The 14,835-nt window shown below is 30.5% G+C and overlaps 1 protein-coding gene across 1 annotated transcript in view; it reads left to right on the forward strand.

Moving 5' to 3' along the window:
- The first annotated feature begins 1,060 nt into the window (after nucleotides 1-1,060).
- Nucleotides 1,061-14,835, forward strand: part of LOC106461084 (beta-sarcoglycan-like) — a 19,723-nt gene continuing 5,948 nt past the window's right edge. Inside the window, exons 1-4 of the mRNA XM_022387944.1 lie at nucleotides 1,061-1,396; nucleotides 4,257-4,454; nucleotides 8,008-8,190; nucleotides 11,727-11,945. Of these exons, the coding sequence (XP_022243652.1) occupies nucleotides 1,382-1,396; nucleotides 4,257-4,454; nucleotides 8,008-8,190; nucleotides 11,727-11,945 (615 nt within the window). The 5' untranslated portion in view covers nucleotides 1,061-1,381. The remainder of the gene's footprint in view (nucleotides 1,397-4,256; nucleotides 4,455-8,007; nucleotides 8,191-11,726; nucleotides 11,946-14,835) is intronic.

Genomic DNA, 14,835 nt, shown 5'->3' on the forward strand with positions numbered 1-14,835 from the left:
GTTAAGCACTTGAAGACTGAGTGTGTACGAGAACATGTTTTGAAACATATTGTTACGCCTCTAATCGTTTGTTAATTTTCCGTAAAAATGCTTTCCGAAGAAACTTTAGCGATACAAGTCCTTTCTTAAATAAAACTAGTTTATTCTTTCTCAATACAACTTTGCAATACACTTAATTTCCACAGTCACGCTATAACTTAAACAAACGCTATAATTCACAACGAACGAACGATTCACGCGTTTGACTCAATTGTCGTCTCTATCTCTGTCTGCAATTCAATTACATTGTTGCTGTCAGTTCTTGGCGGTCTTATATACAAGAATACCGCACATCTAGTAAACACTCGAGGCTTCACGAAGGGACATGAATTTTCTAGAAGCTTATGACGTGTTAATAGCGTCACGTGACTTCCGCTGTCGTAACAATATATACCGAAGTACTAAATCAAAATGTTGAAAAAAAGTGTCAGCAAAGGTATATTCGTATTTTATGTCAATGTCTTTATCACATTAGAAAGAAAATAATGCTTGAATCAACAAACATTGCCCCTTCTCCCTGCCACAATGACTCAGCAACACGTTAAGGACTAACATTGGTAAAATTCGGGGCTCAATCCTTGCATGAGCTTAGCACAAATAGCCCGTTATGCAGCTTTTTACATAACGAAAAATTAATAAACAGCAATGTCCAAAAATTCAGTGCAATAAAATCGCCTATAATTTAAGTTCAATTACTTTATTTAAGGTCACATGGATCAATATTTCGTCCTTTTGGTATTTCCAAGTGGAACCCCCCCCCCCCCCCCAGTGGTACAGCGGTATGTCTGCGGACTTACAACGCTAGAATCCGGGTTTCGATACCCGTGGTGGGCAGAGCATATATAGCCCATTGTGTAGCGTTGTGCTTAATTACAAACAAACAAACATATCTAAAAAAAAATTTGGCAACATAATCTATACACTTAGTTTCTTAACTATATCGTTATGTAATAACATGCAGGAGAGGAATATTATGAACATTAGTAGAAATGTTTTAGATACCCGATATAATTATTTATGTTTTACTGAAAGTTAAAAGGTGTGGTTTCAAAGCGGTTCGTTACACTGTTCATACATAGTTGCTATTTAACTAACAAACCTTATTACTGCTGAAGTATATAACTGAATTATAAGCGTATCGTTTCGATTTGTAGACTGTAGCCCATATAAATGATTATTCATACACATATCTGTGCGGTTATTAACACATGCGTATGCCTTTTGAAGAAATTGAAGTGTTAACAAAAACGTAAGCCTATCTATGGTACGATCTTGAGGCTGGCGTGAAATTGGAACTGAAAGATTCATTTAAACGTTAATTAGTATTGAACGAGTACCAAGCATGGCAGCTGGAGAGGTATTTTTTTACATATTACTTATTAATATTAGTTATTTATTATTTAGTGATTTTGTCATTTTTTATTATTTTGGATATTTTTGAATATCTGACCTAGTGATTAAACATTTTTGAAACGGTTGATCTTTCAACCATGGATATGCAGTAACACTAGTATTTAGTAATAATTAATTAATATTATTAACGTAAGTTACCTTAACCCTTTACTTTAGACCGTTGCAGTATAAATAGTAAAAGGGCTAGTACTATTAGTAATATTAATAGTATGAGTAATTTAGAGTTTTAACTTGTAGTGTTTACAGCTATTGACCTATATGCTATAAATAAACGACTTTATAACATCAAATTGTTATTTTTCTTTTAATTGGACACTCTACGTTTCGCTTTACAGCATCTTCAACTTGTAAACCTAAGAATATGTTTGACTAATAAGTTATTTCTGAACAAAGATATACAAAACCTTCTAATATTCACAAGACTATTTCCAACTATCTTTTCATAAGTAAAGCAGCCTTCTAACAGATACATTTTATGTTATTCTGGCCATCATGGACATACGAATTTCCAAATATTTTGAAGAGGAGTACATAAATTCATCTTCATAGTTTGCATCTTTATCATATATAAAGTCAATATAGTTTATATAGTAATGAGACCAAAGTGATTATAGGATCCTATGCTCATCTACTGATCTTTATTTTTACATGAAAAATTAGGATTTCTATAAATACTTCATCACAGGAGGCCGCAAAGTCTTATAAGTTAGCATGCCTAAATTATTGGTCTTTCTTCACAACTTAACATGTTTTGTCTTCACTATAACAATAAAAAATTAATACTGGTGACTCAAATATGGTAACAAGTAAAAGGTTTCAAACATAAACCTAAACTTGTTTTTTGACAGAATAAATTCTCTTGAAATTGCTAGTATATGAAATAGAAAGCCTGATGATGTGATGTATGGTGGTAATATGGTTGTTTTCATGTTTTTATTTTTTTAATTTAATAGATGCATGAATACAAAAAGGGTTAGTATTTATTGTTTGTGTCATCATTTAAAATTAAATCATCAGAAAAATTGAAAATTATCACACTATTGGTAACATTTCATAGTATTTGCATAATGACAATGACTTCCAGGATTTGCCAGTTATCCTCATGCGATCCAAAAGTATATACAGGCCATAGCTTGTGACAAACAACTGAATTGATTTCTGAGTTTTTAGTATCTTTTCATTTATAATAATTAACATATTAATTAATCTTGTGTGAGCCATCATCTCAAAGTTTTGGTTACAAATCATAAAGTGTAAATAGCAGCAGAAGTATCACCAAACTATTTTCATAGAAAAACAAAAACACACTTGCATGAGTCAAATGATATGGAATAAGCATATGTAAATCATTAACCGAACTACAACTACATATTCATCTTTGCAAATTAAATATTTGTTTCAACTTAGAAGTAAATTACAAAATAGAAAATACATGGTTCATATACAAATATATATATATATAATGATTGTAAGATCACATATATATTAGTAAAACTAAATGCTATTTGAAAACTAGTGTGTGAGGACTTAGAATATCCAACTGAACTGTCTTTTACTATCATTACAATTGGACTTACAGACCATAATCTTATCAAAGAAAGCCTCCTAACTATGAAAGATCACCTAGATTTAAGTAACTTACTGACATCATTTTGGTTAAAACTGTCCTAATATAATGACAAACAACCATCAATCATTATTTCTTGCATCCTAAATAATGACTAATGTGTTAATATTTTATTTCTGGTTTGTATTATTTTGTGCGTACTTCGTTACCATGCAGCTCATTTCATAATAGTAATAATAATGTTTTGATTGTATACTTTAACTTAAATGGGGACTTGTATACATATGTTTCTTTTACTGCAAATTTCTCTGTTTGTTTTTAAGATTTGTGTTATCAAATATCAGTTGGAGTTTGAAGTACAACTTGTTTCAAACTTTTCTGGTAATGGAATAAGTGTATTTCAGAATATTTGATTCATAAATAAGTTTTTCATTCTGAACTGATGACTTTTACTGAGTCAGTAAACTATCTTTTCTTTTATGAACGTATAAGAAAATATTTTTGTATGCTTTGCAGGAGCTGAAAGCTTGGAGGATAGCATTCTTTTTACCATATAATTTTTTCAGTTTGCATTTGAGACACCTCCATTACAAAATTGTTGAACAGAACAGTTTAAATTGCTATGATCTTTGTATCTACAATTTTCCCATTTTACTAAATTCTTTTTAAAGTGAAAATGTGATTTAAATTCTATGACTATACCAACCATATGTATAATACTGAATACTCCTTGATAAATGTAGTACTTTGTGAACTCGGCATTTGTTTCTCCTCAGATTAGAATGATTAAATCTTTCCCTTGTTTATGACATTGAAATATACGAAAAGGAGTTCATGAGTTTTTCGTAATCTTGTAACATTGTTACAATGCTTTTTGTAGTATATTATACTGAAATTTTTCACAAAATTGTTGCATATTGTACAGTTGAATTTATAACTTTTGTTTGAGTATTTTATGGCAACAAAAAACAATATAAGTCTCAAAAAAGTAAAAGTCTGGCATAATAAAGTTTTGAGAAGTTTCTAATAATCGTAAAAACCTTATTTTCAGCAACTTATTATTATATTCAATTTGTAGTACTATAATCTTTTGAAATAAAGACTGGATTTGCAGCAGTTTTTGTATCTTTTCATCCAAGATATTAAAGTAGCATATAAATCACTCACTGTATTGCAAGTATATGTTTCTTGTTATTTTACAACCTTCTGAAGGTTTAGTTTGTTTTTATTTTACTAGGGCAACAACACACTGTCTATGAGGGAGAAGGCTTTGTTGAAAAATCATGTCAATAAACAACATAACAGCAATTTCCGGGCAGGATATGTCCCTATTTATGAGCCTTATCTTCACAAGACTGGCTTACGAGGAAGAAAGGGCATGCTTTTTTACTGTTTAGTAGTGATTCTATTTATCATTGCCCTAGCTAACTTAGCAGTGAGTAATTTGGTTTCTAACAATCTAAATGATTATATGACTGTTATCCATGTTTGTTTAATTGTTTGTATTTTAACTTTTCATGGTAGTAAATTACAACAAATACTATATAAATAAAAGTCTTGTTTGTTACCATATTTTTTTAATTCTATCTTTTTTGTTTGATTTCAAGTAAACTATCTTAATGTGCTAAAGTAGCAAACAATTGCTAGTTGTTAAAACCAAGATACAACAATAATAAAAGTTTTATGTAAACTTTTTATACATTTAAGTGTGCTCACAGGTTTTCATAAGAAACACAGAACTTAAGAAAGGAAATACTAAAGAAACTGAACACCATTCTAATAATTATAGTACAAGTTATTAGGGCAATACTCTTTTTCACACAATGACTGATGAGTATACTGATAAAATTATTTGCATTTGGGAAGCATAGAAAATCTTGTATTATAAATTGCGTACCAGATACAAGAATTATAATAGTGCATGTTGACAGTTTACGTTGTAGTTGCTGATAACAAGGAATATTCTTTTTTTTTAATGCGTGTTTAGTAGAAGAATAATAAGCTGGAAGTTGTAAATTTTGAAGAGCTGCTTAAACAGTATAAATAACTCCTACAGAGGTTCAGGGATAGAAATAGATGTGTGGCTTTCACTGAGTGTTTCTGTGGGCTGGATTTAAGAATCAGTTAATCACCAGGATCTAAAGTGAAGGATAATCACGGACATGCATAGAGATTAAGTGGGCCTGTTGGTCCCATGAAACAGTTTTCAGGGTGAGGATGAATTATATGCTAGAGATGGGCTCCACTCAAACAGTTTAGGTATCAATGTCTAGGGAAACTGTAAATAATTTCCCGAATTTCTTTTCCCGGTGTTTTTAAAGACTTAAAGATCATGCATGTAAATCTCTCTCTCTTTTTTTTTTTTTGCTACATCAACAGAAAGTGGGCAAATGCTTGATGACTGGAGATTGATTAATGTTACATCCATTTTTGAGAGAATGGTAATACTTTTCCTGGAAATTATAAGCCAATTATTCTTACTTTTGTAATGGAAAAAATTCTAGACAGCGATGAACAAATATTTGCAAAATCATGTATTGGAAAACTTATATACCATAAAAGAGATCCAACATAAATTCACTAAAGGGAAGGAAATCTTGCTTTATTTAATTGTTGACATTTTGTTTTAGAATGAGTACTTATCAGGTTGATAGAAAGGGGAGTGGACTTGGTGTACTTGGATTTTCAAAGGGCTTTGTTATAAGGTGCTTCACAGAAAATTAACTAAGAAAATGATGTTGATGAGGGTTGTAGAAAAACTAGTTGAATGGAATGTAGGGTGACTGGGTGAGAGAAACATTTTTTTTAATGGTGTTCAATTTGGATCATCCTTGCTAATGGAGTACCTCAGGGGGCAGTGCTTAGGTCTTTGCTTTTTCTTATTTGCACAACTTAATATTAACTTTCAATCAAAGCAAGCTACCTACTAAGAACAAAACTAAAGGCAACTTAGTAATGAGTACAGCTGATTAAATATGCTTTTCTTATGTTCCTGCTGATATAGATTAGAATGCATTGTTTCATCAGTTGGAGACTTGAGTTAGTCCTACACACATATATCAAGTTAATAATACAAAACAATCTCTATAGTAAAAGTATGATACTAAAAATTAAAATTAATAAAATTATATATATATTAAACATTCTAACCAATACTGCTAATTAAAGTGACATTAAAGAAACAATAGAGTATATCTTACCTACAAAACACAAAATACTAGCTGTTATCGTCAAGTAATGCCATGTATAAACAGAACTTTCTACAACCCTCTGCAAAAACATCTTGACCAATAAAAACCCATTAAACAGCTCTGACAATGCAACTTTAGAAGAGTGTGACATTTGAAATAAATTGTTATAGCATATTACTGTTTAGGTGAACAATTGAGTAGAAGGATATTACCAAGAATATGAAGATATATAGTGATAAGTTAATATACCTGAACCATACAATAAATAGCTAGAATATTGGTTCTTTATTTTAAATGTAACAGTGTCAAATGCAATACAAAGAAAACTATTTGTTAAAGATACTATGAGGTGTGTAACACAACTACATCCATTTTAACTAACTTCTGTCACTTAACAAAACACATGGATCAGGCCACAGGAAGTAATAGATAAAAGTTAAAAAAACTAAAACAATGTGGTGATATTCCAAATAAATTACTTAAATACAAAGTTAAGTCTTCTGTAAAAGCTGAATGTAAACCTGATAATCTCTTAGAATGTTTGGTAATAATGATATGATTTAGAAGTTACAACAATAATAAATATGACAAATAAAGTAATTGGTAAAAACTAATGTAACTTAACTAACGAAGTAATCTCATACCGTACATGGAATTGTTACAGCAACTGAGTACAAAAGTCATAACTAGAAGAGATAATTGTTTGCTTTTCTTCTTTATTTACTGTTCTATGTTTTAAGAAAAGTAAGTTTAAGAACTTATTTCTAAATAGCAATAATCTATATACATACTTAATGTATAATAATTGAAATTTAACTGTATTTTACAAAGTACTAGTCTACTAAAACACAGCCAAGACAGGTCACTTTGTAAAGACTAAAGGTCAGTTTTATATTATTTGATACGGCTACATGAGTGCACGTGTGCAGCATCATTGTAACTTCTGTATTGTGAGCCAGGAATGGCTGAAAGGTTAATATGACAAAAATTATACATATATATAAATGTATACTGTTATGAGATTTAAGCTATTTAGTATAAACATTTATGTTTTTGTGTTATAGTTTGTAGTCATTCTAGAATGAAAAAGTATAATTTATATTTATTTCCTAATTTTTTTAACATGGTTACAAGATCGGTCAAATCGATCAGACCTGTACAGAGATTCATTACTCAAAATAACAGATAAAATATAAAGATTATATCTTAAGAAACATTTGATAACTATCTGGATATTATAAAGATTTTGCATGTAAAAATTTGAACATTTTCTGATGCATAAAAGTATTTTTAATCTTAAAATGAATATTACTTTGCATGATAGATAAGCAACATGTGAAAAGAAAAACAGACATGAGAAAAACATTGCTTTACAAGCCTTAAGACTTAACAAAAAAATTTAATATTTTGCATATGAAAGCATTGTAATGTTTACTGATAAACTGCCAGATTACATTAACATACGCTTACTAATTTAAAAGTTATAGCACCAAAACTATAGCAAGCACAAAATGGTTACGAGGTCGGTCCCAGGGACCGAGCCCGTGCCGAATGAGTTAATGGAGTCAATTGTACAAGATTTTGTGTTATAATTAAGGTAAGTAAACTAAGCTGAATTATGTGTATTTGCAACTTTTGAAAATTACAGCTTGCATTCTATCCCCCCCAGAAAATACATTAATAAATAACCATTTTAGAATTAAAATTTGAAATGCTTGTGATTTTTGTTTTACTTTAACAACAGATGATGTTTAATGGATTTGAACTTTATTATTTTATCATTATCTCATTTTTCAGGTAACCCTCTTGTTACTGAGTGTCCTCCGGATTGGTTATGGAATGGAAAGCTTGGAATTTATCAGTCATGGTCTTCTGCTTCGATTCTTAAACCATGCAGACCTAGGAAGGGTTATTCCAGCCTATGGAGTTGTTGCAGGCTTTGGTAATGAAGATTTAACTCTTACTGGAAATAACCAGAAGGTAATAAAACTACACCTGTTTTATATGAAATCAGGAGTAGGTTTAACTAAATGATAAGATTGTTGCTTATGTGAAAAACATCTGTAAACCAGTATGATGTTCTTTATGCATATCTATGCGAGTATGTGACAGTATGTAAAAATGTATATTAGTGTCTTTTTAAGAATTTGACATCGATGTTGGTATTGATAGATTTTCATATATTATCAGATGCCTCTTGCAAAATATTACATAGTTTTCCTTTCAGAATAGTACTTTAAAGAATTTTGTGCACAGGATCTGTGTATTTTTATGGTATCAGGTTATTGCTGATTAGTTTGTAGTTACAAGTATGTATGAGAGTTTATTTAACAAGAAAAAGGATTCAACAAATTATTGAATGAATCTGGAAATGCAGCTGAAGTTTTAAGAATTTCGGTTACAATTATTAAGTGTATAATGTATAAATGTAACTAATCAATTATAGGTCACAATGTGGTGAAATAGTGTGAGAGAAGGTCTGTTACAATGTTTATAGGAAATCAAGTTTCAAATCTTAAAGCAGTTTTTTGTTCAGTTGCACTTAAATCAGTGCAGGGGAGCAAGAAAGCTCAGATGTGTAAAATAGTGAACTTAGACTTCCAGATTAAACAATTTTTGGAATACTAAGTTTCTTTATTATATATGTTATTGTGTGGCTATATAATGTGAAGAACCGAATAGTGGCCATTGATACTTTCTTTACTTCACCTATCCAGTGTATAGGTTTTTCTCATAGTGACTACAAAGCATGTTCACACCAACATTATGTTTGATGGTAACATATTTGTTGAAACAATATGTTATAGTTATGTGGAAGAAAAATTCACTGTTTCTAAAATGTTTTGATAAGAGTTTTGATTTTTTTCAAAGGTTATTAAAGTTTCAGAGGCCTGTTGTTAAGTTTATGTAAAATACTTGTACCAATTGTGACTGCTTGTGATGATCTTTATACTGCTTGTGGCATTTTTTATAATGTATGATGAATCTGAATAACATGACTATCAAATTAAGTTAATGTCAAAAATCATCAACATTTGTAGGTGTTATATTGAAGTTCATTGTTTTGGGTGTTTCAAAATTTATTATAATTTGCAATATAAAAAGAATGATTCTGTTTTATGATAATTTACTTACGGAATTTCAGACTGTCTTCTATGTAAAAAAACAAAAAGCAACACGTAATGTATAACATATATAATTTTCTTGGAGGGAGGTCTTCCATGTGGTTTTTTTTTTGTTTTAACTTTGACCCATAATCAGTTTTGTGGCCTACACATTATGATTTGTCTTGTTTTGAGACTTTCTTTTTCTGCACTATTATTAGTTGTTCTCATTCTCCTGATTACTTTCATCAGGCTCACCTATCTACTTTGACACCTTCCTTATCTTCAGGTCTTACTGCTGAGAAAAATGCCTTTTTTCTGAGTGTATTTTAGGTTCAGTTTTTTTATTCATTCTCCTTTGAATCCATTTATGCAAATTATTTTCTGGTTCTGGATTCTAATTAGTCTCTTCTTGGCTAAATATTTCTTGTAGTCTAGAGTATCATCTTCTTGCCCTTTAGCATGTTTTATATTTTTGGTTTCTTTTCATGTTAATCAATTCCCATCTCCTTTACAATGTGGTCATTCTGGCTTTCAATATTTCAGAGGTAAGTTTACCTTATTTGAATATTAAATGTTTAGAATTTAAATGAATTTCAAACAGGTACTTACCTCTGAAGTACTTCCCACCTGCCTTACCACATCTGAAATTTCATCATAACTGCAACTTTCAATAAAATCTAAATTATCGTGGGAAAGCAGAACTTGTGTAAGATCCCCTGTCATGCAATAAGTCGTGGAAGGTGAGAGAGTGGAAAATTATGGGTTAGTGATGCATACTCTGGATTGTGTAAAGAACATTTGGAAATTTTCAGTCACATGTTTTTGTTGACAAACTCAACAACAAAAAAAAACTTTCATTGTTTCAGAGGTAAGTACCTGTTGAAGTTCTTTCAAGTTCTAAAAATTTTTAATTTTATTTATTCTTCAGTTATCATATTAACCTAGTCTAATTAGTGAATGTTGTGTGCAATTGGAGTTGTGTATATATACGCTAAATTCATGCTATTGGTTATGGCTATACCCTTTTCCTGTTCTACAAATTATGAATATTCATTAACTTTGCCACCTCTCACTTGTGATGTTTGTTTTTTGTTCTTTCATAGTATGTTGTTATTTCAACTTATTATGTGATGTTTAAGTTCCTTACATATTATTTTAATCTTAAATTGGTTTTGTGGTTATTGATAATGTTATTATTCTGGTGTGAATGTTTAGAATTTTTTTAGCATAAAATTGTTTTGGTGATAATTATTTTTACAATATTATTGGTTCAAGATTCTTATAATTGAACAATTGTTGTGTATTTTGTGTGATTTTTGGTTCAGACCTAAAATCTAATTTGTGTTAAGCTGTTAATGTTTTGTAATTGTAATGTAACAGTAAGATTTTGAATTATGACCATTTCCATGAATGTGTTTTGTGATGGTTTTCATAAATATTTCTGATAGCACTTTATATCATATTTTTTACTTAGTGTTGTTACTTCAGACTTGTATTGGGATGCATATTTCTTATTTTTTGACTATTTGAGATTTCTTTTCTAAGTTATTTTAATGTGATATCATATTAAATACTTGTATATATTTTTGTTTCTTTTGTCAGTCCTATTGTTACATCATTTTGATACCAATAAATATTTTAACTATTTTTCTTAAACATCTTATAGATATGGCTTAGAATTAAAATATTTTGTCATATTTTATGTGAAAAACAAATCTTGGCACATTCATGTTAAATTCATTCCAAAAATATTAGATTATTAAGGTCTTATATGTAATTACATTAATTAAGATAATGCACATTTTACAGTAAAAGGCCTTGGATTCAAATAATTTAGCTACTCACTTTTAAGCTAGGTGACTTTAATAGTAAACAGTAAAACATTTATGTGATATTGATAGTGAAAAGTATAAAAATGAATTTTCTCTAATTATTTTACAAAACATTCTATTCATTCTAACTGATAGGAAAGTTTGTGCATGTTAATTCTTTTTTTTTATGTAGACTTATCAGTTTTAAAATATTTTTTAAAGCTGTAAACAGTCTTCACATTCTAAAAGCATAACATGGACACATTTGGCTGGAAAGGATTGAACGTATAAATTATACATAGACAGTAATGTATTGAAAGGAAAATTTTATTAGAAACTTTCAAAATAATATAACTTAAAACCCTGTTAAAATGTTGTAACACTTCCTTCACTTCAACATCGAAGTACTTTTCCATTGTTGATTTATGTCTCGTCAATGTTTATTTGGTCATCAGATGTTGATAGAAATTCATCTCTAGGGTTAGTAGAAAATTATGTCTCTCATAAAATTATGAAAGTTTACCTTTATGAATATACATGATTTCCGGGGTATATTTTACTAAAATTGAAAGTAAATAATTGTTGTATTTTCTTTCAGGTGATAATTCAAGCTAAAAATGAAATTGGTGCAGCTCCTCTGATTGGTAATGGTCCAAGTATGGAGGTTGGAGTTGACCAAATTTTGATTCAGAATGCAAATGAATTCCGAGTTAGAAGTCCCTCAACTGGCCATACTCTGTTCTCTACCAATTACAAGGACTTCAAACTTCCACCTGGAATTTCAAATTTAGCTGTGAAAGAAGCTCATGTATCTAGAGTAAGTCATAGTGAACATTCTGCTGATATAGTATTGCTATAGTATGTGGATATATATATATTTATTTATTACAGATTAACCAGTGCCTGTATTAATAGCTTATAAAAAATGTAGTGATCTTCATTTTGTTGTCAAAGTTCCTTGTCAATTTATATTTAAAGTTTTACATAAAAAGTTATCTGAATCTTGCACATGAACTGTTCTTTCAAAATTAATAGGCTTAACTCTGTACTCACAGTAGCTATTCCTTGCATGTCTACCTTTGAGATTTTGCACATGCTGCTAGCCATGAGCTATCTCCTACCTAAGACACATATTATAACATGAACTGCGCTAGTGCATAATATAATCATAATGTGACAATAGCCCTTCACCAATAGGAGGGTAACACACCTTCCATGTGCAGTAGATCTCCATAAGCACTTGCACTCAAAATTAACTTCATTGTTATCCTTAGCACTGTCTTTAACAGACATGTTTCTGTAAGTTTATACATAATGAATTTTGTGAGACTTGCCCTGATTTTTCTTACCCATCTCCTTCATTATCTGTCCCCTCTTCATCTCATTGCTGAAACTCTACATCATGATCGCGATAGTTTTTTTAGGGATCTGTGGTTGGTCCTTTTCAATGCCTTGGCTAAGGTTTGGTCTTCTGTTTTGTCTTTGTTTACTCGATTCTTCTGTTGTATGGGACATGATGCTTTTTTCGCTACTATTCTTACCTCTGTGACCTTTGTCTTGCTCCTTTTCTTCACCCTGAAGTCTTCTGGGATGTTCTTAATGGTTTGGAGACTGAGGCCAAGGCTGTCTGATACCAGCCCTCCCTTTCCTCATTGGTTTCTCATCTCACATCCTTGTGGGTCCACTCCTGTTCCTCAACCATGTGAACCCTCCACCTCTATCTCTTTTATGTTTCTCGTCCTTCTACCACTTGTCACCCCCCTGCCAGATTAGCCATTGCATGTCCTGTCTGTGACTCCCTCCCTTTGTACCCAGTCAGCTCAGGCCTGTTGTGGCTGAATGATGGTCATTCAAGTTCTTACACGTGGCCTTTCTCTCCATTGGATACTATATGCAGAGAGATAACTATTGAAAGTTAACATTTTCCTTACCTGAAAATGTATTTCCAACAAATTCTTACCTCTCTGCACACAACCATCCCACCTTTTCTATCTACTACTGGTGCACATTATTCTTGCCTAAGAATGAAGTTAATATTGAGTGCAAGCACTTATGTGGATCTACTGCACATAGACGATGTGTCACCCTCCTACTGATGGAGGGCTATTGTTGTTTGTTTAACACATCATGCATTAGAGCAGTTCATGTTATAACAAGTCTTTGGTGGGAGATAGTTCAAGCGTAAATGCACGAGGAATAGCTACTGTGAGGTATTCATCGGAAATACATTTTCAGGTAAGGAAAATGTTAACTTTCATGATAGAAGAAATACTGACAAGCTTATTTGAGATACTGATTGTGGTTAATTAAAATGCCATGGTAACTTTGGAGGTTTATGTTATGTGTGATAACATTCCTATACGTTTCTATTGTGGCTATATCTTTGCAATGTGCAATATTTTGTCATATTGCTGTATCAGTAAACACAAGAAGATAAAATGATTAAATTGTTTATCATGTGAAAGTATTAACTTAGCAGTACAACTGCTAATTTCAAGCATGCCACATTGTCTGTAGAATCTGTTGGAGACAACTACATTTGCAGTTTATAATGTGAAAGTATTAACTTAGCAGTACAATTGCCAAACTCAAGCATGCCACATTGTCTGTAGAATCTGTTAGAGATAACTACATTTGCAGTTTATAATGTGAAAGTATTAACTTAGCAGTACAACTGCTAAACTTAAGCATGCCACATTGTCTGTAGAATACGTTGTAGATAACTACATTTGCATATTAAGGATGAGATTTGTAATGGATAAACCCAAATATCAGTTTTAGCCAAGATAATTAAATTTAATAAACAAAATGTACATAACGAAATGTAAAATCTCCATCACAGATTTTATATGTAACATAAGATTTGATTACTCCATATGTAAACATTTTGGAACATTTATAAAAGGAAATTAAGAATATTGTAAAAGACTGCTGTGATGTCATTACCGCTTTCATTTTTAATAAAAGTTGTTGCAAAATGGGATTAGTTTGTTTTGTAGAAATAAACAAAATAATTTTCAAATCCGGCTTAAAGAAATTAGTTACATATTTGAATTAGAAAAAAGTAAGACATGATAATAATCTAAATCATATATATATATATATATCTCAAAGGTAGAGAGCTAGTAATAAATATAATGGCATTACAGACCAAAAAGAAAAGTCTTAAAACATGAATGTATTTATTCTGTGCTGAATGTTAAACATTTTACATTTTCATGAAATTGTTTTTATCGAACTGAGTAGGATAATAGTCAGTGCATTTTTACATATATTTAATCTACAAGCATATACTGTGATATCTAAAAATGGCAAACTAATCATAAGAAACATTACACACTTTATTGTTTTAATTGTAACAACCAATTTCATTTAGTAAGAACATTTTTATTTAGTGTTTAACCAAAGATTTATTTTGTTACTATGTTAAAGTCCACACACTTTTTATTAAGATTAAAAGAAAAAGAAGAGCCTATAAAAAATCTTTATTTAGACCACACACACAACACACACACACACACACAATAACTATTTAATAGAATATGTATGTATGATGTTATTTATTTTTCGGGAAGGTTAAGCCAAAATTCAGTGATTAATATTTTAGAGAGAGAAAAATGTTTACATGTAACTGTTAAGTGGACCATATGATACACGAATGTTGTCAGTAAAACATGCAAGGTGCAGAAAAATAATCAGGCATTAAT

This window comes from Limulus polyphemus, unplaced genomic scaffold (genome assembly GCF_000517525.1).
Source record: "Limulus polyphemus unplaced genomic scaffold, Limulus_polyphemus-2.1.2 Scaffold894, whole genome shotgun sequence".
In the NCBI taxonomy this organism is placed as follows: domain Eukaryota; kingdom Metazoa; phylum Arthropoda; class Merostomata; order Xiphosura; family Limulidae; genus Limulus; species Limulus polyphemus.